The sequence below is a fragment of the Ranitomeya imitator genome, chromosome 1, assembly GCF_032444005.1.
Source record: "Ranitomeya imitator isolate aRanImi1 chromosome 1, aRanImi1.pri, whole genome shotgun sequence".
Taxonomy (NCBI): Eukaryota; Metazoa; Chordata; class Amphibia; order Anura; family Dendrobatidae; genus Ranitomeya; species Ranitomeya imitator.
The window spans coordinates 847,168,150-847,193,245 of record NC_091282.1 but is presented as its reverse complement, the minus strand read 5'-3'; the positions used below and the strand labels follow the sequence as shown (position 1 = coordinate 847,193,245).

At 44.1% G+C, this 25,096-nt stretch overlaps 1 protein-coding gene across 2 annotated transcripts in view; it reads left to right on the top strand.

Moving 5' to 3' along the window:
* LOC138651152 (beta-1,4-galactosyltransferase 1-like) overlaps positions 1-25,096 on the top strand; it is a 279,802-nt gene that overhangs the window by 53,660 nt on the left and 201,046 nt on the right. For both annotated transcript variants that reach the window (XM_069741180.1, XM_069741172.1), the window contains one exon: positions 19,458-19,526. In XM_069741180.1, coding sequence (XP_069597281.1) covers positions 19,458-19,526 — 69 coding nt within the window. The remainder of the gene's footprint in view (positions 1-19,457; positions 19,527-25,096) is intronic.

Below are 25,096 nucleotides of genomic sequence, written 5' to 3'. Positions count from 1 at the left end.
TCCACTAGACTTCCACTGACCATACACTGCTGCCCATGTACCCCTGGAACCAATTTAAAGTGCCTACAGCCAGCCCAATTTTGTTATGTTAGGCCTTCGAAGACTGTCTGCCGTCACTCCTTCCACTAGACTTCCACTGACCATACACTGCTGCCCATGTACCCCTGGAACCAATTTAAAGTGCCTACAGCCAGCCCAATTTTGTTATGTTAGGCCTTGGAAGCCTGTCTGCGGTCACTCCTTCCACTAGACTTCCACTGACCAGACCACTGCTGCCCATGTACCCCTGGAACCAATTTAAAGTGCCTACAGCCAGCCCAATTTTGTTATGTTAGGCCTTGGAAGCCTGTCTGCGGTCACTCCTTCCACTAGACTTCCACTGACCAGACCACTGCTGCCCGTGTACCCCTGGAACCAATTTAAAATTGCCTACAGCCATGTGTTAATATTTTAGGCCTTCGATGCCTGTCTGTGGTCACTCCTTCCACTAGGCCTCCACTGACCACACCACTGCTGCCCGTGTACCCCTGGAACCAATTTAAAATTGCCTACAGCCATGTGTGATTATTTTAGGCCTTCGATGCCTGTCTGCGGTCACTCCTTCCACTAGGCCTCCACTGACCACACCACTGCTGCCCGTGTACCCCTGGAACCAATTTAAAATTGCCTACAGCCATGTGTGATTATTTTAGGCCTTCGATGCCTGTCTGCGGTCACTCCTTCCACTAGGCCTCCACTGACCACACCACTGCTGCCCGTGTAACCCTGGAACCAATTTAAAATTGCCTACAGCCAGCCCAATTTTTTTATTTTAGGCCTTCGATGCCTGTCTGCGGTCCATTCTTTCAACTACTACTACACTGACCAGGGCACTGCTGCCCAAGTACCCCTGGAACCAATTTAAAATTGCCTACAGCCATGTGTTAATATTTTAGGCCTTCGATGCCTGTCTGTGGTCACTCCTTCCACTAGGCCTCCACTGACCACACCACTGCTGCCCGTGTACCCCTGGAACCAATTTAAAATTGCCTACAGCCATGTGTGATTATTTTAGGCCTTCGATGCCTGTCTGCGGTCCCTCCTTCCACTAGGCCTCCACTGACCTGTCTACTGCGGCCCGTGTACCCCTTGAACCAACCTAATAAAATATTTAAAAAATTAATTTGATTATAAAAAATAAGATCGTGTTGAGATCTCAAATGCAGACATTTTAACAATCAAAACAAACACACAACAAATATCTGGAACTGTACTACAAAGGTCCAACAGCTACAATTTCTTTCTCCTGCAAGAAGTTAACTGAAAGTTTTTTGGAGTTGTTAACACAGATATGGCATCCACCGAGTGTTGTCCTGTCGCGTCTCCTTTAAATTATTTCCAATAAGATGTTAAACTATTAATTTAATAAAATCAATAATTAAAAAAATAATTGAGTAAGTCAAAAGCACATTGCAAATAAACATTAATTACAAATCAAGAAGCATGGCGCGTCCGAGGGTGAGTAGATACCGAATAAGAATATAATCACCCTCGGACGCGCAATGCTTATTTACAACAGCCTTCCTTCCTAAGAATCAGCCCTTCCGTGGTGTAGAGAGAGGTTGTTGTTACACTCCAAGGTGTTCCCCAGGTTGCCTTTCCTGAGCTTCGATCTTCCGGCTCTCGTTTAGTAGCTGTTGGAAACTACGCTGCATTAGGCCTACTAATTGTGTATGGGTGAAACAGTGGCGCATCTGCGGTCCCTCCTTCCACTAGGCCTCCACTGACCTGTCTACTGCGGCCCGTGTACCCCTTGAACCAACCTAATAAAATATTTAAAAAATTAATTTGATTATAAAAAATAAGATCGTGTTGAGATCTCAAATGCAGACATTTTAACAATCAAAACAAACACACAACAAATATCTGGAACTGTACTACAAAGGTCCAACAGCTACAATTTCTTTCTCCTGCAAGAAGTTAACTGAAAGTTTTTTGGAGTTGTTAACACAGATATGGCATCCACCGAGTGTTGTCCTGTCGCGTCTCCTTTAAATTATTTCCAATAAGATGTTAAACTATTAATTTAATAAAATCAATAATTAAAAAAATAATTGAGTAAGTCAAAAGCACATTGCAAATAAACATTAATTACAAATCAAGAAGCATGGCGCGTCCGAGGGTGAGTAGATACCGAATAAGAATATAATCACCCTCGGACGCGCAATGCTTATTTACAACAGCCTTCCTTCCTAAGAATCAGCCCTTCCGTGGTGTAGAGAGAGGTTGTTGTTACACTCCAAGGTGTTCCCCAGGTTGCCTTTCCTGAGCTTCGATCTTCCGGCTCTCGTTTAGTAGCTGTTGGAAACTACGCTGCATTAGGCCTACTAATTGTGTATGGGTGAAACAGTGGCGCATCTGCGGTCCCTCCTTCCACTAGGCCTCCACTGACCTGTCTACTGCGGCCCGTGTACCCCTTGAACCAACCTAATAAAATATTTAAAAAATTAATTTGATTATAAAAAATAAGATCGTGTTGAGATCTCAAATGCAGACATTTTAACAATCAAAACAAACACACAACAAATATCTGGAACTGTACTACAAAGGTCCAACAGCTACAATTTCTTTCTCCTGCAAGAAGTTAACTGAAAGTTTTTTGGAGTTGTTAACACAGATATGGCATCCACCGAGTGTTGTCCTGTCGCGTCTCCTTTAAATTATTTCCAATAAGATGTTAAACTATTAATTTAATAAAATCAATAATTAAAAAAATAATTGAGTAAGTCAAAAGCACATTGCAAATAAACATTAATTACAAATCAAGAAGCATGGCGCGTCCGAGGGTGAGTAGATACCGAATAAGAATATAATCACCCTCGGACGCGCAATGCTTATTTACAACAGCCTTCCTTCCTAAGAATCAGCCCTTCCGTGGTGTAGAGAGAGGTTGTTGTTACACTCCAAGGTGTTCCCCAGGTTGCCTTTCCTGAGCTTCGATCTTCATGCTCTCGTTTAGTAGGTGTCGGAAAGTAGGCTGCATTAGGCCTAAAAAATGGGGAATGGGGTGGAGAGAGATGGTGTGTTACACTCCAAGGTGTTCTCCAGGTTTCCTCGCCATTGCTTCGATCTTCCGACTCTCGTTTAGTAGTTGTAGAAAACTACACTGCATTAGGCCTACAAAATGGGTATCGGGTGGAGAGAGATGGTGTGTTACACTCCAAGGTGTTCCCCAGGTTGCCTTTCCTGAGCTTCTATCTTCAGGCTCTCATTAAATTGTGGTTAAATGGAACAACTGCATTTGGCGTACTAGTTGGTTTGGGGCCTACTATCGGTGTCTGCCACTCCTTGCTGTTCTCCTGGTTTCCTGTCCTGAAATTCCATTTTCAGCCTCTCGTTAAGTAGTTGTTAATGTTAGACTGCATTTGGCCTACTAGTTGGGTTGGGGCCTACTATCGGTGTCTGCCACTCCTTGCTGTTCTCCTCCACTGAACAAAGCTGTGCCGCCTGTTTACTACGGTTGCCAATTTTGAACTGCATTTCGACTACTTACTGATTTGGCCCTACTCTCTGTGTCAGCCTCTCATTCCAGTTGTCCTCCACTGCAATGCCCCCTGGTTATTCATGTGTTACCAATTTTGAACTGCATTTAGCCCACTTTATTCTTTGGGCCTATATCTGTGTTTCCACTTCATCGTGCCCATTGCCCAGCCAGTGATAGATGAGTCTGCTGGTACATTGACCCATAACGCAACATTCCCCGTGCACGCTACACAACAACATTGTGACCCTGCTGAAAGTCAGGTTGCTCTTCCCGCATACCATACCACCTTACACGGGGACAAAGAGGAAGGTGCAGATGAAAGTGCAGGTTCCTTCATCAGGTGGGGGGAGGAATACTAGTTGGCGACGTCACTGGCACAGGGCCTCTCATAGTACGCAAAAGTGTTGCTGCCGGTGGGAGGCGCCCCCGCCGTGCAAACACACCGCTGTACTTTGAGGGGCCCTGTGCCAGTGCCAATGCCAACGAGTGGGCCCCCCCTGCTTGCTCAGGATCACAGCACTTGCAAAGTTGAAATACTTACCTCTCCCTGCTCCACTGCCGTGACGTGGTCCAGATTTACTGGGCCCACTAATTACTTGAACCAGCCCTACCCCCCACAACTTTAGCCAAATGACCCCCAATTTCAAATGCCTTCCAATTATTTTAAGGTAAATTACGCTTGACAAGCTTCATTAAGAAGAATGGATGGTTTTGACATTAAAATGGGCACTCTAGGTGTTTTCCTGGCCCCCACTCACTGCCGACTATGCTGCCCCATTGACTTGCATTGGGTTTCGTGTTTCGGTCGATCCCGACTTTACGTCATAATCGGCCGATTTCACTCGACCCGACTTTGGACATAGTCGGGTTTCGCAAAACCCGGCTCGACTCTAAAAAGGTCAAGGTCGCTCAACTCTATTGAGCACTTCTCTCGCCACTCCTGGTGTGATTACTCTAGTATTTAGAAAAGCAAGACTTTTTATCTTGTCTTGAATAGATTGAATCTTGTGTCAGGACATAAGTTTCTTGCACATAGTGTTGGCAATTGCAGAGTTTTAGCGCCTAGACACACTAGTTCATGTGAATCACCTATTGTGTACTAGTCAGTCCTTCATTTGAAGTGATGAAGTAAATACAACACCAAATGACAATAATCAAGAAATTACTATAAATACAGTTAATATCATAAACTTCAGAAAGCATCATATAATAATTTTGAAACATCAGTAATAATTGCAATGGAATTAAATTGTAATTAATCTTTCATCTTTTTGAAGTAAGTACATTTCCCAATAACAATAATCTTGAAATTACTATGAATAAGATTAACCCCTTAGTGACAGAGCCAATTTGGTACTTAATGACTGAGCCAATTTTTACAATTCTGACCACTGTCACTTTATGAGGTTATAACTCTGGAACGCTTTAACGGATCCCGCTGATTCTGAGATTTTTTTTTCGTGACATATTGTACTTCATGTTAGTGGTAATATTTCTTCGATATTACTTGCGATTATTTATGAAAAAAATGGAAATATGGCGAAAATGTTTAAAATTTTGCAATTTTCATTTGTATTTTTATGCCCTTAAATCACAGAGATATGTCATGAAAAATAGTTAATAAATAACATTTCCCACATGTCTACTTTACATAAGCACAATTTTGGAAACAACATTTTTTTTGTTAGGGAGTTATAAGGGTTAAAAGTTGACCAGCAATTTCTCATTTTTACAACACCATTTTTTTAGGGACCACATCACATTTGAAGTCATTTTGAGGGGTCTATATTATAGAAAATAATGAAGTGTGACACCATTCTAAAAACTACATCCCTCAAGGTTCTCAAAACCACATTCAAGAAGTTTATTACCCCTTTATGTGCTTCACAGGAACTGAAACAATGTGGAAGGAAAAAATGAACATTTAACTTTTTTTTGCAAACATTTTACTTCAGAACCGTTTTTTTTTATTTTCACAAGTGTAAAAACAGAAATTTAACCAGCGGAGTTTGACTTTTTCAATGCAGGATTGGCTGGAATTGAGATTGGATGCCATGTCACGTTTAGAGAGCCCCTGATGTGCCTAAACAGTGGAACCCCCCCACCACAACTGACAACATTTTGGAAACTAGACCCCTTAAGGAACTTATCTAGTTGTGTGGTGAGCACTTTGATCTCCCAAGTGCTTCACAGAAGTTTATAACGTAGAGCCGTGAAAATAAAAAATCGCATTTGTTTACACAAAAATGATCTTTTCGCCCACAAATTCTTATTTTCACAAGGGTAACAGGAGAAATTAGACCACAAAAGTTTATGGGCAATTTCTCCTGAGTACGTCGATACCCCATATGTGGGGGTAAACCACTGTTTGGGTGCACCACAGAGCTTGGAAGAGAAGGAGTGCCGTTTTCTTTTTCAATGTAGAATTGGCTGCAATTGAGATCACACGCCATGTTGCATTTGGAGAGCCCCTGACAGGGCCGGACAGGCCATTGGGCAGTTCTGGCAAATGCCAGAAGGGCTGGTGCCAGCAGTAGGCCGCTGGCTGCAAGCCGACTCACCCTTCCCCCACCCAGCGCCACCGCCGCATTCAACTATACCAGCATCTATGACGCCAGTACAGATAAATGCAATGATGAAGGAGAGAGCGTTACCTGACGGTCCCTCTCCCATCATTCCCCGCTCTGCCTCTGACACTGCGGGTGCGCACGCACTCACTGTGTCCCAGGCAGTGCAGCGGCATGAGCAGGGAGCAATGCGGGCTCGAGGAGAGGTGAGGAGTGTGTTTTTTTTACTGGACTGTAGGGCCATTCTAGGGGGGGGAGGAGAGATGGGGGCTGTGCTGTATACTACTATGTGGGCTGTGCTGTATACTACTGTGTGGCCTGTGCTATATACTACTGTGTGGGCAGTGCTGTATACTATTATGTGGGCTGTGCCATATACTACAGTGTGGGCTGTGCTGTATACTACTGTGTGGGCTCTACTGTATACTACTGTGTGGGCTGTGCTATATACTACTGTGTGGGCAGTGCTGTATACTACTTTGTGGGCTGTGCTATATACTACTGTGTGGGCTGTGCTGTATACTACTGTGTGGGCTCTATTGTATACTACTGTGTGGGCTGTGCTATATACTACTCTGTGGGCAGTGCTGTATACTGTGTGGGCTGTGCTATATACTACTGTGTGGGCTCTGCGTTAAACTACTGTGTGGGCTGTGCTGTATACTACTATGTGGGCTGTGCTATATACTACTATGTGGGCTCTGCTACATACTACTGTGTGGGCTCTGCTGTATACCACTGTGTGGGCTGTGCTGTATACTACTGTGTGGGCAGTGCTATATACTACTGTGTGGGCTCTGCTATATACTACTGTGTGGGCTGTGCTGTATACTACTGTGTGTGCTGTGCTATATACTACTGTGTGGGCTCTGCTATATACTACTATGTGGGCTCTGCTATATACTACTGTGTGGGCTCTGCTTTATACTACTGTGTGGGCTGTGCTGTATACTACTGTGTGGGCTCTGCTGTATACTACTGTGTAGGCTGTGCTGTATACTACTATGTGCTGTGCTGTATACTACTGCGTGGGCTGTGCTATATACTACTATGTGGGCTCTGCTATATACTACTGTGTGGGCTGTGCTGTATACTACTGTGTGGGTTGTGCTGTATACTACTGTGTGGGCTCTGCTGTATTCTATTGTGTGGGCTGTGCTATATACTACTGTGTGGGCTCTGCTATATACTACTGTGTGGGCTGTGCTGTATACTACTGTGTGGGTTGTGCTGTATACTACTGTGTGGGCTCTGCTGTATTCTACTGTGTGGGCTGTGCTATATACTACTGTGTGGGCTCTGCTATATACTACTGTGTGGGCTGTGCAGTATACTACTGTGTGGGCTGTGCTGTATACTACTGTGTAAACTGTGCTATATACTCATATGTGGACTGTGCTGTATACTACTGTGTGGCCTGTGCTATATACTACTGTGTGGGCAGTGCTGTATACTATTATGTGGGCTGTGCCATATACTACAGTGTGGGCTGTGCTGTATACTACTGTGTGGGCTCTACTGTATACTACTGTGTGGGCTGTGCTATATACTACTGTGTGGGCAGTGCTGTATACTACTTTGTGGGCTGTGCTATATACTACTGTGTGGGCTGTGCTGTATACTACTGTGTGGGCTCTATTGTATACTACTGTGTGGGCTGTGCTATATACTACTCTGTGGGCAGTGCTGTATACTGTGTGGGCTGTGCTATATACTACTGTGTGGGCTCTGCGTTAAACTACTGTGTGGGCTGTGCTGTATACTACTATGTGGGCTGTGCTATATACTACTATGTGGGCTCTGCTACATACTACTGTGTGGACTCTGCTGTATACCACTGTGTGGGCTGTGCTGTATACTACTGTGTGGGCAGTGCTATATACTACTGTGTGGGCTCTGCTATATACTACTGTGTGGGCTGTGCTGTATACTACTGTGTGTGCTGTGCTATATACTACTGTGTGGGCTCTGCTATATACTACTATGTGGGCTCTGCTATATACTACTGTGTGGGCTCTGCTTTATACTACTGTGTGGGCTGTGCTGTATACTACTGTGTGGGCTCTGCTGTATACTACTGTGTAGGCTGTGCTGTATACTACTATGTGCTGTGCTGTATACTACTGCGTGGGCTGTGCTATATACTACTATGTGGGCTCTGCTATATACTACTGTGTGGGCTGTGCTGTATACTACTGTGTGGGTTGTGCTGTATACTACTGTGTGGGCTCTGCTGTATTCTATTGTGTGGGCTGTGCTATATACTACTGTGTGGGCTCTGCTATATACTACTGTGTGGGCTGTGCTGTATACTACTGTGTGGGTTGTGCTGTATACTACTGTGTGGGCTCTGCTGTATTCTACTGTGTGGGCTGTGCTATATACTACTGTGTGGGCTCTGCTATATACTACTGTGTGGGCTGTGCAGTATACTACTGTGTGGGCTGTGCTGTATACTACTGTGTAAACTGTGCTATATACTCATATGTGGACTGTGCTATATACTACTGTGTGGGCTGTGCTGTATACCACTGTGTGGGCTCTGCTGTATACTACTGTGTGGGCAGTGCTGTATACTACTGTGTAGGCTGTGCTGTATACTGCTGCATGGGCTGTGTTATCTGCTATGCGGGTTGTACTATATACTGTGGGGGGTATATTATATTCTATGGGGTAGGCTGTGTTATATACTATGTGGTAGGGTTGAGCGAAACGGGTCAGCCACTTTCAGAAGTCGCCGACTTTTGGCAAAGTCGGGTTTCATGAAACCCGACCCGACCCCTGTGTGGGGTCGGCCATGAAGTCGGCGATCTTCTGAATGTGGTATCGGAATTCCGATCCCGATTTCCGATATGTTTGCAATATCGGAAATCGGTATCGGAATCCATATTTAATGTAAAATAAAGAATTAAAATAAAAAATATCGCTATACTTACCCTCTGAGGCGCCCTGGTACTAACCGAGAACCTTCCTTCCTTCGAATCAGCGCTTCCAGGACCTTGCGGTGACGTCGCGGTGACGTCGCGGCTTGTGATTGGTCGCGCGGCCGCCCATGTGACCGCTCGCGCGACCAATCACAAGCCGCGACGTCAGAGCGACATCACGCAAGGTCCTGCAAGCGCTGATTCTTAGGAAGGAAGGCTGCCGGAAAGAAGCAGGGCGCGTCCGAGGGTGAGTATATACCTAATAGGAATATACTCCCCCCCGGACGCACCCTGCTTCTTTCCGGCAGCCTTCCTTCCTAAGAATTAGCGCTTGCAGGACCTTGCGTGACGTCGCGGCTTGTGATTGGTCGCGCGAGCGGTCACATGGGTGGCCGCGCGACCAATCACAAGCCGCGACGTCACCGCGACGTCACCGCAAGGTCCTGGAAGCGCTGATTCGAAGGAAGGAAGGTTCCCGGTTAGTACCAGGGCGCGTCAGAGGGTAAGTATAGCGATATTTTTTATTTTAATTCTTTATTTTACACTTAAATATGGATCCCAGGGCCTGAAGGAGAGTTTCCGCTCCTTCAGACCCTGGGAACCATTGGAAACCCAATGCACTGCATTGGGTTTCGAGTTTCGGCCGACTCCGACCCCGACTTTTTTATAGGATCGGACGATTTCACTCGACCCGACTTTTGAAAAAGTCGGGTTTCGTGAAACCCGACCCGATCCTATAAAAGTAAAGGTCGCTCAACCCTACTATGTGGCTGTGTTATCTACTATTGTGGGTGTATTACATTCTATGGGGGAGGCTGTGTTATATACTATGGGGGGCTGCATTATATTCTATGGGGGCTGCATTATATATTATGGGGAGGTGGGCTGTATTATATTCTATGGGGTGGCTGCATTATACTCTGGGGTGGCTACATTATACTCTGTAGGGTGGTGGCAGCATTATACTATATGTGGGCTGCATTATACTGTATCAAGGACTATGGGGAATATGTTATACTATATGAAGAACTATGTTGTGCATTATACTATGGGAAGTGAATTGTACTACATGGATGACTATAGCGGTGCATTATACTATATGGAGCACTATGAGGAGTGTATTATGATATATATGGAGGACTGAGCAGTGTATTTTAATATATGGAGGACTATAGGGAGTGTATTATAATATATGGAGGACTATGGGGTGTATTTTACTAAAATAGGAAAATGTTGCATATTCAGATTATTTTTGCTGGAACAAAAATCATTGTTCTCAGCAGCACATCGCCAGTGTAAAATGTAGATGTGCTGCTGATAACGTGATACTGTATGGTGATCTGTTAGTGATCTATTAGTGATCGTTCAGTCCCATCATTATTCCTCAGCTGGTGGAAAGAGGCCGGGAAACAAGTGTTGAACAACTTCAGTATTGTCGATCAAACTCATTTAGCAGCCTGAACTCAGCGCTTGTAAATAAAACCGAAATGCTTTTGTGTGATGTGCAATATGTTAGCATTTGGGGCCCCATTTTAAACTTTGCCTAGGCGTAGGGCCCCACTTTGCCTAAAACCTACAAGTGTATAAAGATATTATACAGTCACCATGTGACAAGTGGGCCTCTGTAACTTCAAATGCCAGGGCTGGATTGTAGTCCCAGTCCGGCCCTGGCCCCTGATGTGCCTAAACAGTAGAAACCCCCAACAAGTGACCCCATTTTGGAAACTTTGCAAACTAGACCCCCTAAGGAACTTATCTAGATATGTGTTGAGAACTTTGAATGCCCAAATGCTTCACAGAAGTTTCTAATGAAAAATCGTGAAAATAAAAAATATTTTTTTTCCACAAAAAAGATTTTTTAGTCCCCAAGTTTTTATTTTCACAAAGGTAACAGGAGAAATTGGACCTCAAAAGTTGTTGTCCAATTTGTCTTCAGTATGCTGGTACCCCATATGTGGGGGTAAACCACTGTTTGGGCACACGGCAGAGCTTGGAAGGGAAGGAGCGCCGTTTTGGAATGCAGACTTTGATAGAATGGTCTGCGGGCGTTATGTTGAATTTGCAGAGCCCCTGATGTACCTAAACAGTAGAAACCCCCCACAAGTGACCCCATTTTGGAAACTAGACCCCAAAGGAACTTATGTAGATATGTGGTGAGAACTTTGAATGCCCAAGAGCTTCACAGAATTTTATAATGCAGAGTCATGAAAATAAAAAATAAATATTTTTCACAAAAAAGATTTTTTAGCCCCCATGTTTTTATTTTCACAAGGGTAACAGGAGAAATTGGACCCCAAAAGTTGTTGTACAATTTATCCCGAGTACGCTGATGCCCCATATGAGGGGGTAAACCACTGTTTGGGCGCACGGTAGAGCTCAGAAGGGAGGGAGCACCATTTGACTTTTTGAGCGCAAAATTGGCTGTCGTGTTTGGAGACCCCCTGATGTACATAAACAGTGGAAGCCCCCCAATTCTAACTCCAACCCTAACCCCAATACACCCCTAACCCTAATTCCAACCCGATCCATAATCCTAATCACAACCCTAACGATAATCACAACCCTAACCCCAAAACAACCCTAATCTCAACCCTAACCATAACCCTAATCAAAACCCTAAATCCAACACACCCCTAATCCTAATCTCAACCCTAACCTCAAACCTAACCCTAATCCCAATACACCCCTAACCCTAATCCCAACCTTAACCCTAATCCCAAACTTAACCCTAATCCCAAACATAACCCTAATGCCAACCCTAATACCAACCCTAATCCAAACCCTAATCCCAACTCTAACCCTAAATTTAGCCTCATCCCTAGCCCTAACTTTAGCCCCAACCCTAGCCCTAACTTTAGCCCCAACCCTAACCCTAGCCCTTACCTTAATTTTAGCCCCAACCCTAGCCCTAAACCTAACTTTAGCACTAACCCTAAATTTAGCCCCAACCCTAACCCTTACCCTAAATTTAACCCTAACCCTAGCCCTAACTTTAGCCCCAACCCTAACCCTCGCCCTAAGGCTACTTTCACACTTGCGTCATGTGGCATCCGTCGCAATCAGTCGTTTTGGACATAAAAGGGATCCTGCAAATGTGCCCGCAGGATGTCTTTTTTGCCCATAGACTTGTATTGCCGACGGATGGCCACACGTCACGTCCGTCATGCACTGGATCCGTTGTGTTTTGGCGGACCGTCGTCACAAAAAAAGTTCAATGCAACCTTTTTTTTGTACATCGCGTCATTTCCGCTCATGCGTGGCCGTAACTCTGCCCCCTCCTCCCCAGGACATAGACTGGGCAGCGGATGCATTGAAAAACTGCATCCACTGCCCACATTGTGCACAATTTTCACAACATGCATCAGTATGTCGGGCCGACGCATTGCGACGGCCCCGTACCGACGCAAATGTGAAAGAAGCCTAACCCTAGCCCTAACCCTAACCCTAACCCTAAATTTAGCCCCAACCCTAACCCTAAATTTAGCCCCATCCCTAACCCTAACCCTATTTTAGCCCCAACTCCTTTCTCCTGCCGGCTGGCACATGGCAGCAGATGGCGGGCGCACTGCGCATGCGCCCGCCATTTTCTTTACAGATGAACAAGCCGGCGGGCAGGAGGACCCAGGGACACCGGTAAGTACGATAGGGTCCCCGAATCCCCCTATTTCTCTGTCCTCTGATGTGCGATCACATCAGAGGACAGAGAATGACCGATCACATTTTTTTTTCCACGACCGCCGGTAAACAGTTAATTACCGGCGATCGCAAAACAGGGGTCGGTTCTTACCGACCCGATCATGTTCTTTGGGGTCTCGGCCACCGCCGGCAGCTGAGACCCCAAAGATCCTCCGGGTGCCAGTCGGCGGGCGCACTGCGCATGCGCCCGCCATTTTTTTGTTGGAAGAAGATGGCAGCGCCCATCGGGAGCCACGAGGAGCACCGGGGGAGACAGGTGAGTATCGGGGGGCCATCGGGGCGATGAAAACTAAATCTACGAACACTTGCAAATATTCGGAGACCACCCGAGCGTGCTCGGGAAAACCCAAGCAGCGAGTATACTCGCTCATCACTAATTAATATCCTAGACTTACATCAGTAATTATAATGGTGAAAGTCCAACATGTCTAACTTATATATTTTTTTAAGAGGATACAAACATTGTAAATTCATTTAAATATTATTTACTGTGCAATTTGCCTATTTGGCTTTTCTGCATCACTTCAATTTGCAAATTCATTAATATTAATAAAAATTAAATATGATTGCAAATTGTACTTTTTCAAAAATAATATCTGTATGCAAGGCTACTTTCACACAAGCGTCATGCACTGCACGTCGCAATGCGTTGTTTTGGAGAAAAAAATGCATCCTGCTTTTTTTCTCCATTGACTAACATTAGCGACGCATTGCGACGCATTGACACACGTTGCAACCGACGTGCGATGGTTGCGTCGTGTTGTGGCGGACCGTCGGCAGCAAAAAACGTTACATGTAATGTTTTTTGCTGCGTTGTGTCTGCCATTTTCGACCGCGCATGAGCGGCCGGAACTCCGCCCCCACCTCCCCGCAACTCACAATGGGGCAGCGGATGTGCTGGAAAAATGCATCCGCTGTCCCCGTTGTGCGGCGCTTGCACAGTATGCATCGGTACGTCGGGCCAACGCAGCGCGACGGCCCCGTACCGACGCTAATGTGAAAGTAGCCTTAGCTCAGCTTTACTGTTCCGAATTTCAATGTCCATATGCCGACCACGATTTTCTGACCGACCATGCCTATGAGGTTCCTAGTTTGAGTCAGAAGGCCCACAGATAGTTTGAAAATCATGGTCTGTGATAGACCGAGAAATGTGGAGGTGTAAAACTGGGCTTAGTGTGTGGTACTTGCTTTTGTTACATGATTGTGGATTAATTCCAATAAAATTATACTTGTACAAGATATTTTCTGGAGGGAGGAGGGTGTTTTTGCAATGACAATCATACCATCCATGTTCTGTGATTGTCTCATCACGGCATAAAGGTTGGGTGTGAACGTTTAGTTAAACCTTAGACTATGTGCACACATTGCGGATTTTGATGCGGATCCGCACAGTTTTTGGACGAGCGAAATTGCATCAAATCCACAGTGTAGTGCACAAGCAATGTTAGTCAATGGGAAATTGACATTCGGTGTGCATATGCTGTGGAAAAAAACGCATTTTTTTTTTGCAGCATGTCAAATCTTTTTGCGGATCTGCAGCGTTTCTACACCCATTGACTTTCATTTTGTCAGGCCAATCCGCAGCAAAACTGCAGGCTTAAAAAAAAAGATTTGCTGCGAATGTGCCTTCGAGAAACCCTGCAGATCAGGAGGGGGTAGAGTGTGTGGGCGGAGACTGTGTGTCTGTTGGCGGCAGGCGCGGGCTGGCCCAGGTGGCAGAAATGCATATGCCCCCCGGGCCGGTGTCTAAGCAGCTGCACAGGGCTGCTGGAGGACTGGCAGTGACTAATACATAGCGCACCTGTAGTGCGCGATGGTGTCATCCCGCCAGCAGCCCTAACATGCAAGCTGCAGGGGTATGTGATGAGCAGGCTCCTATGCGCCACGGCCACTCTGAGGGAGAGAGCCAACAGCCAAGATGAAAGGTCAGCATACCGGCCTGTGTGTGCACGGAGCTCCGGCTTCTCCTGCTCTTATCTGCTATCCCGGCAGAGAAGGAGAGATGGGGGAGGTGCCGGGACAGTGCAGAGCTGTGAGCAGGAGAAACTGAAGAGCTGCACATGGACATCAGCCGCCCCTGCACCACAGAGGAGAGTGTCTGTGTGTGTATGAGGAGAGAGTGTGTGTGTGTATGAGGAGAGTGTGTGTGTGTGTGTGTGTGTGAGCTGCGTGCGTGCGTGCGTGTGTGTGTGAGCTGCGTGCGTGTGTGTGTGAGCTGCGTGCGTGTGTGTGTGAGCTGCGTGCGTGCGTGTGTGAGCTGCGTGCGTGCGTGTGTGTGTGAGCTGCGTGCATGCGTGTGTGTGTGAGCTGCGTGCGTGTGTGTGTGTGTGAGCTGCGTGCATGTGTGCGTGTGAGCTGCGTGCATGTGTGCGTGTGAGCTGCGTGCGTGTGTGTGTGAGCTGCGTGCGTGTGTGTGAGCTGCGTGCGTGCGTGTGTGTGAGCTGCGTGCGTGTGTGTGAGCTGCGTGCGTGTGTGTGCTGCGTGCATCTGTGAGCTGCATGTGTGTCATTATACAGTGGGGCCGTGCGTGTGCGTGTCATTATACAGTGGGGCCGTGCGTGTGCCTGTCATTATATAGTGGGGCCGTGCGTGTGCCTGTCATTATACAATGGGTGTGTGTGTGTGTGTCATTATACAGTGGGGCCGTGCATGTGCCTGTCATTATACAGTGGGGCCATGCGTGTGCGTGTCATTATATAGTGGGGCTGTGCGTGTGCCTGTCATTATACAGAGGGGGGCTGTGTGTGTGTGTGTCATTATACAGTGGGGCTGTGTGTGTATGCCATTATACAGTGTGGTTGTGCGTGTGTGTGTGTCATTATACAGTGGGGCTGTGCGTGTGTGTGTCATTATACAGTGGGGCCGTGCGTGTGCCTGTCATTATATAGTGGGGCTGTGCGTGTGCCTGTCATTATACAGAGGGGGGCTGTGTGTGTGTGTGTCATTATACAGTGGGGCCGTGCGTGTGCCTGTCATTATACATTGGGGCCGTGCGTGTGCCTGTCATTATACAGTGGGGCTGTGTGTGTTTGTCATTATACAGTGGGGCTGTGCATGTGTGTCATTATACAGTGGGGCCGTGCGTGTGCCTGTCATTATACAGTGGGGCCGTGCGTTTGCCTGTCATTATACAGTGGGGCCGTGCGTGTGCCTGTCATACAGTGGGGCCGTGCGTGTGCCTGTCATTATAGAGTGGTGCTGTTGCGCGTGTGTGTGTGTGTGTGTGTGTGTGTCATTATACAGTCGGGCTGTGCGTGTGTGTGTCATTATACAGTGGGGCTGTACATGTGTGTATGTCATTATATAGTGGGGCTGTGTGTGTGTCATTATACAGTGGGGCTGTGCGTGTGTGTGTCATTATAGAGTGGGGCTGTGCGTGTCATACAGTAGGGCTGTGCGTGTGCCTGTCATTATATAGTGGGGTTGTGCGTGTGTGTCATTATACAGTGGGGCTGTGGGTGTGTGTTTGTCATTATACAGTGGGGCTGTGCGTGTGCCTGTCATACAGTGGGGCTGTGCGTGTGCCTGTCATACAGTGGGGCTGTGCATGTGTCATTATACAGTGGGGCCGTGCGTGTGTGTGTCATTATACAGTGGGGTTGTGCGTGTGTGTCATTATACAGTGGGGCTGTGCGTGTGTGTATGCCATTATACAGTGGGGCTGTGTGTGTATGCCATTATACAGTGTGGTTGTGCGTGTGTGTGTGTCATTATACAGTGGGGCTGTGCGTGTGTGTGTCATTATACAGTGTGGTTGTGCGTGTGTGTGTGTCATTATACAGTGGGGCTGTGCGTGTGTGTGTCATTATACAGTGGGGCTGTGCGTGTGTGTGTCATTATACAGTGGGGCTGTGCGTGTGTGTGTCATTATACAGTGGGGCTGTGCGTGTGTGTGTCATTATACAGTGGGGCTGTGTGTGTGTCATACAGTGGGGCTGTGTGTGTGTCATACAGTGGGGCTGTGTGTGTGTCATTATACAGTGGGGCTGTGTGTGTGTCATTATACAGTGGGGCTGTGCGTGTGCCTGTCATTATACAGTGGGGCTGTGCGTGTGCCTGTCATTATACAGTGGGGCTGTGCGTGTGCCTGTCATTATACAGTGGGGCTGTGCGTGTGCCTGTCATTATACAGTGGGGCTGTGCGTGTGCCTGTCATTATACAGTGGGGCTGTGCGTGTGCCTGTCATTATACAGTGGGGCTGTGCATGTGCCTGTCATACAGTGGGGCTGTGTGTGTGACATTATACAGTGGGGCTGTGCGTGTGTGGGTGTCATTATACAGTGGGGCTGTGTGTGTCATTATACAGTGGGGCTGTGGGTGTCATTATACAGTGGGGCTGTGCGTGTGCCTGTCATTATACAGTGGGGCTGTGCGTGTGCCTGTCATTATACAGTGGGGCTGTGCGTGTGCCTGTCATTATACAGTGGGGCTGTGCGTGTGCCTGTCATTATACAGTGGGGCTGTGCATGTGCCTGTCATACAGTGGGGCTGTGTGTGTGACATTATACAGTGGGGCTGTGCGTGTGTGGGTGTCATTATACAGTGGGGCTGTGTGTGTCATTATACAGTGGGGCTGTGGGTGTCATTATACAGTGGGGCTGTGTGTGTCATACAGTGTGGCTGTGTGTGTGTGTCATTATACAGTGGGGCAGTGTGTGTCATTATACAGTGGGGCTGTGTGTCATTATACAGTGTGGCTGTGTGTGTGTGTCATTATACAGTGTAGCTGTGTGTGTGTGTCATTATACAGTGGGGCTGTGTGTCATTATACAGTGTGGCTGTGTGTGTGTGTCATTATACAGTGGGGCTGTGTGTCATTATACAGTGTAGCTGTGTGTGTGTGTCATTATACAGTGTAGCTGTGTGTGTGTGTCATTATACAGTGGGGCTGTGCATGTGTCTGTCATTATACAGTGGGGCTGTGCGTGTGTGTGTGTGTCATTATACAGTGGGGCTGTGCATGTGTCTGTCATTATACAGTGGGGCTGTGTGTGTCATTATACAGTGTAGCTGTGTGTGTGTGTCATTATACAGTGGGGCTGTGTGTGTGTCATTATACAGTGGGGCTGTGCGTGTGTGTGTGTGCCATTGGTGCATTCACTCTGTCATTCTTTGGACTGCAGACTTGTGCTTCTCACATTGCTGGCAGTGCTGTGGTCATTTGGCGGGTGTGTGGCTGTAAGTTTGTGATTTGCATACGTGCGGTCACATGCCGACCAGACTTGCATGGCCTAATGCAACTGTATTGAACAAGGCCCAAAACAGTCTAGTCGAAATGTGGCTGGGAATATATATATCGCATGCTTGCAGTCACAAGACCACTGTTGCCGGCACCAGAGAATCTTCATAGCGCATGATATGAGGATTCACACATAGTGTCTGTAGACATGTAGCATAAGATCCGACAACCCCTTTAAGGATGAGCCGCTACTCATGGGCCACTGCTGTGTGCTTGCCCCCCAGGCTAAAATTTGCCAGTCAGCCCCTGGTTGGCGGAGACTGTATGAGAAGAGAATGTGTGTCTGTGTGCGGGTGTTTGTGTTTATCTGTGTGTATGTGTGTGTGTGTGTGTGTATGTGTGCATGGCTGTGTGGGTGTAGGCAGGCATCATCCGATGGGACTACTAGTCCCATCCGACTATGCCTGCTACAGTGACAGCTAGCAGGAAGATGAGACAGCAGTAGTCCCATCATAAGGCTACTGTGTTCAAGTGTAAAAAAAACAAAACACATACACACATATACATATATAGTATCTATCTATCTAATCTATCTATTATCTATTTATCTATCTATTATCTATCTATCTATCTCTGTGTGTGAACATTATTCTTCAATGGACTATGTAAATATGTAAATTAAGAGATTGGACAAGAAATTACATCACAATTCTTTTTTTTTGTGCTTCATAATAGATCTTTATTTAGCTTACAAAAATGCACACAAATCCGCATGAAAAAAAGTGCATGAAAATCCACATCAAAAACGTGTCAAAAATGCATCAAATCCATGCGGATTGCCAAAAGATTCTGAATCTGCACAGAAACTTCCACAGGCAAATCTGCAACGTGTGCAACGTGTGCACATACCCTTAAAGGAAATCCATCACCATGAGTTCACATCTCGAACTATTTAGGCTGCCATCACACTATCAGTATGTGGTCAGTATTTTACATCAGTATTTATAAGCCAAAACCAGGAGTGGGTGATAAATACAGAAGTGGTGCATATGTTTCTATTATACTTTTCCTCTATTTGTTCCACTCCTGGTTTTGGCTTACAAATACTGATGTAAAATACTGACCAAATACTGACCGTGTGACGGCAGCCTTAAGAAAACAAGTAAAAAAATATGTGGCCAGTCTGTTTCTCCATTTGCATATAGATGAAAAAGCCGATTTAACAGTAATGAAGGAACCTATTTGCCATGTAAAGGTTGTGCTTGTCTTTGCAATAATTATTGTCTTTGAAAGAGCTATGTATGTCCACATATAAATATTTTGGGGGTGTAATCCTTCTGATTACCTTTAAGCTATAATCTATAAGTACCAAACGATGCCATTTTATTTTTACATCAATTTTTATTTTTTCAGATATAAAAAGATGTTAATGCCCACTGCTATTTTCAGATTGCAAAACTCAGTATAATCCCTCACCAAAACCAATTCCCATTTATTCCCTTCTGTAGAAGATAATAGAGTGGTATTTGTCCAAGAATGTAATAAACGTGGTTATTATTTTCTTAAGGTTCTGTCATGCTTGAAGATTCAGAAAATCAAGATTTGCCTGCGTGCCCTGAACTTCCACCTTATTTAAGTAAGTGGAACCTGTTTATAGATAAATAAAATTGCAAAATATGTTTTTTTTACAATGGCAACATGATCGAATTGTAATAGTTGTAGTTCAAAACCCACAGGACTAAAAAAAATAGCAGGAAAATAGCTTTAAAGGTACCACATTCACGCATCTATGTATCACGTTCTCAGTACGAACCATGATTGATGGACCGGCCATGAGTTTCCTGAATCGAACCTTATAGTATCATATATACCTACATCAGACCATGACACACAAATGTTTTCAATGCGGCCTTATAGAGAGTGCACAAGAAGTTTAAAAACAGGTTTCCTGCAATATGTAATCTTATAATTACCTGCAAAACAAATAAGATAAAGTATAAAAAATATATTATCAAAATATATCCAAACTTTATTGATAGACAAATAATTAACTCAAACACAGAAAAAAAATATTTAAATAACCTAGGTAATAAATAGCATAAAAGTACAATAGAAACCAATCAGTTTATCAAAAATAACGGGGGGCATAGGGACCCCTATAATAGTTATAGATTACAGACACCTGGAATTATGGAACAGTACAAGAATGACAATAAGACCAGTCCATGAGTACATGGAGTGCTAAAGCTATAAACAACAATTCACATCAGTAGATACATTTCAGTTAAAGAACTAATAGACCCTCCTGCAAAAGCATAGTAGACGAATGAGGTACACACAATGACCTATACCCACCTTATGCCATCATAAATAAAGAGCACAGAGTCCTCCATATAGGATAATAGACTCCCCATAGTCCTCCATACAGTATAATACACTTTCCATAGTCCTCCATACAGTATAATATACTCCCCATAGTCCTCCATAGAGTATAATACACTCCCCATAGTCCATCATAGAGTATAATACACTTCCCATAGTCCTCCATAGAGTATAATACACTCCCCATAGTCCTCCATAGAGTATAATGCAGTTCCCATATAGAATATAATTCTGACCTCATATAGTATAATGCAACCCCCACATAGAATATAATGCATCCCCCCCTTGGAATATAATGTCGCCCACAGAATATAATGCAGTCCTACAGTATTATGGCCACCACGTACTCACTCGCTCACTGATATATACTATATTCATGGGTGTGGAGAGCAGTGAATATTAATTCTCTTTTTTAAAGGGCTCATGTGATTGCCTAGTAGCAGTAAGCCTGCAGCTGTGGCTACTGTGCCCGCTTTTAAAGTGAAATGAATATTCACTGCTCTCTACTCCTATAGTCCCTCCCATCTCTCGGTGCTGGCTTCAGTGCATAGCGGTGGGAGGGACTATGGGCATGAGGAGCAGTGTATATGAATTTCTCTTTAACAGCGGGCACAGGCTTTAGTCACAGCAGCCGGCTCTTGCCTCTTGTCACCCGCTGCTCTGCTGCTTGACTGGTGCCAGGCGGGCACCCCTGACTCACGGGCCCCATAGCAGCTGCATGTTGTGCCGCTATTAGCGACACACCACTGGCTGAGTGCAGGGGCGGACACTAATAGCTTGGGGCCCCTGTTCAAGAAAATGTGTCTGGGCCCCCCTCCCTGCCCGGTATGCTGCTTATGATGATGGCAATCTGGCAATGGGATCCTGGAACCTCGGGCTTCGAGAAACAAGTCACATTGCCCTCACTATTACTGCAATGCAACAGGGCCCCCGCAGCTCTAAAAATATATATTTATATTTTTCACTGATATGGATATGTATGTATGTATATATATATATATATATATATATATATATATATATATATATATACTGTGTGTGTTTGAACTAAATATATATATATCCATTAGCATTCCGTTCTGCTGGTTCCAGCGCAGTCAGACTTGCAGCCAAGTGACAACTAGTGTCCACTATATTAGTGAATAGAACACTACAGACAAGGCCGACACTCTAGTTGGCACATGACAGCAAGTGTGTAAAGCGCCTCCTCGTGGGTATGTGATAACTGCTGGAACTGGCAGAGCCCGACCATGTATGTATTATATTACATTATATGTCTGGTATCTGCTCTACATATACTGTGCATACATACAAACATATACCTTACATATATATATACTATACATACACAGATATACATACCTATACTGTATATACATACACACATACCGTACATACATACACCGTACATACAAACAGATACACATACAAATACAGTATATGCAAACACACATATACCATACATACACCCAGATACACATACATATATCATCATACATACGCATACTGTACATACACACATTCATATACAGTACATACACACATACCGTATATACATATGCCATACATACACAGATACACATAAATATACCATACATACATGCACATACATATACCGTACATGCATACACACATATACCGTACATACATACAGATACACATACACATACCATACATACATATACACACACACATACCATACATACACACACACATATACCATACATACACACATACAGTTATAATACACATATAGTGTACACATACCGTACACACATATACATACACATTTACTGTACATACATGCACATAAACATAAATATATACCATATATACACACAAATTTATCGCACATACAAAATCAGACAAACTGAAAATTTTGCAGTGGTCTCTTAATTTTTGCCAGAGCTGTATATACAAATAAAATGAAAAATAATGAATGAAAACTAAAGGATAGACTTATAAGAAATAAAACATTGCCCAAATAAAAAGTATTTATAATAATAGTAAAAAGTAATTAAAATATATGCATTCTTTTAATGATTCAAACTTAAAAAGGGAGACATTAATATGAGTATAGCGAAGGTACCAGTAAATAAAGGGACCGGTAAGTAAGATACTGTGTAAAGGATAGTATAAAGTGTAAAGATATAAATATGTAAAGTGCATAGTGTTAAAACATAAATATTATAAAAAAATATAAATAATGCAAAAATATATAGTACAACAGAGCAAAGTGCAGGATGCAGAAAGAGTGCAGAATACAAAAAATAATAAAAAAAAATTAATATATTCCCTCTAGAAGAATATCTTTCTTTTTTCAAGACTTAATCCAAGTATTATTTTAAGTAAGCAATAGATACATATAACTAAATTTCCAGTCACAAAGGCTGTTCTTGGTCTTCCATTCAATAAAAAATTCAGAAATGCAATACCACGTCATCCAGTTCTCAGAAAGTATAAAGGCAACACAATAAGAATTAATAGAAACAATAAAGAAAATGGACTTCCATACACATACTAAAATTAAAAAATGTATTTAACTACAAATAATACTACACAAAATGTCACAGAATGAAGCACAAACATAGAACATAAAAACCTAGTGAGAAACAAGTAGGTCCCAGGCATAAAAAATAGTAATAGCCATTATCATGGTGCTAGTACAGGGCACTGTGAACTTCAACAACATATGGTGTAAATCATGTTAATAAAACATTAGGGATCAATGTTAACCTTAGTGTTGACAAGGGTATCCCTCTAATAGTCCATTTCCCTGAGGCTGTCACAGCGACCATGTGCCTCCACAAAGGGAAAAGAAAAATGCAGTGCACCTAATAGCCATACAGCTTACCCATGATGAACGTAACGAGATGCCAAGGGACCGGATCCACCCCCTGATGTGCATTTCATGCTGAGCCTTGTATATGCCACCACTCGTCCACATGTGCTCTACTTGTGCCTCCTCAAAACTAACTTCTTCAAACTCTCACTACCCAGAAATTCCCAATCCTCTTACCAATTATGGGCTGTTCATACAGTTAACTCTCACACTGTCCCTGCTATTTGTCACTGGGCAGAACTTAATCTCTTGGAGAACTGTTAAAACCATCATCCAAAAATGGAGTATGGCAGAAATGCAAATCTACCATGGCAACTCACCATGGCAACCCACCTAAACTAACTTCCCTAACAAAGATAGCTCTAATTAAAGAAGAGGTCAAGAAGCCCAGGGTCAATCTGGAGGAGCTTCAGAGATACACAGCTCAGGTGGGAGAATTTTGAAAGCAAGATATAAGAAATTCTGTTTGCATTTCGCTGGTTAGAGTTGACGAGAAGATGGATGGAGATAAACACAGTGAAATTCTAGAGGAAAATAAATCCTATAAAAATAAGAAAATACCAATTATGAATAGGCAGCAAGCCTTGAGTACAAACTAAAAAGGTATTCAATAACGGGGGCAATCAAAAAAGTCAGTTCAAAATTTTATTCAGTAAATAAATCACACATAAAAACAGTCACAACAGACTAGCATGAATCGAATGTTTAACGAAAACAGCTCTGGAGGTGTATGCCCTCAAGAAAATGATGGTGATAAATCTAGAAATAGATCCCTATGGTATTGTATTATTGTATCATAAATCCATTATACATAGCAACATGCATATCAATGCGATATATTTATCCAAAGAAAATTACATCCATGATTATTCAGTTTACAATATCAATTGACATAATTTTCATGAAGAAATAGAAATACTTGAGTTATATATATATATATATATATATATATATATATATATATATATATATATATATTATATATATTATTAGTATATATCTTGCAAGTTTGCCCACTGGCAAAGACATGAACAGTCTATTATTTTAAGGGTAGGCTAATTTTAACATTGAGAGGTAGAATATCAATAATAAAATCCAGAAAATCACATTGTATAACTTATATAAATTTATTTGCATTTTGCAGTGAGAATTATTTGATCCCTCTGGCAAACAAGATTTTAAACTCTTGTTGGCAAGCACAGCAGTCAGGTGTTTTTTGTAGTTGATGATGAGGTTTGCGCACATGTCAAGAGGAATTTTGGTCCACTCCTCTTTGCAGATAATTTCTAAATGATTAAGATTTTGAGGTTGTCGCTTGGCAACTGGAAGCTTCAACTCCCTCCATAAGTTTTCTATGGGATTAGGCCACTCCATGACCTTAATGTGCTTCTTTTTGAGCCACACCTTTGATGCCTTGGCTGAATGTTTTGGGTTATTGTCTTGCTGGAAGACCCAGCCATGGCCCATTTTTAATGTTCTGGTGGAGAGAAGGAGGTTGTCACTCAGGATTTTACGGTGCATGACTCTATCCATTATCCCATTGATGAGGTGAAGCAGTCCTGCGCCCTTAGCAGAGAAGCACACCCAAAACATAATGTTTCCACCATCATGCTTGACAGTGGGGACGGTGTTCTTTCGGTCATAGGCAGCATTTCTCTTCCTCCAAACATGGCAAATGGAGTTAATGCCAAAGAGCTCAATTTTTCTCCAAATCACTCACAGAATCATCCATGTGTTCTTGTTGTCCGGAGGAAGGAATTTGGGACCAGACACGTCCCATGAACTGTAAGGGGGAGCCCGGGTGAAACGGAAGCGAAGAGAAAAGCGTGCAAAGTGGGAGAGAGTTCCTGCCATCAAAGAGAGTGCAGGAGGGTGAGCAGCGCACTCTGCACGCCGAGCGCCGGCGCTGCGACAGACTGCAACGGACATCTCCCGGTACCATCAGCGGGACAGTGATTGTAGAGAGCGCCGCACGCCCAGTG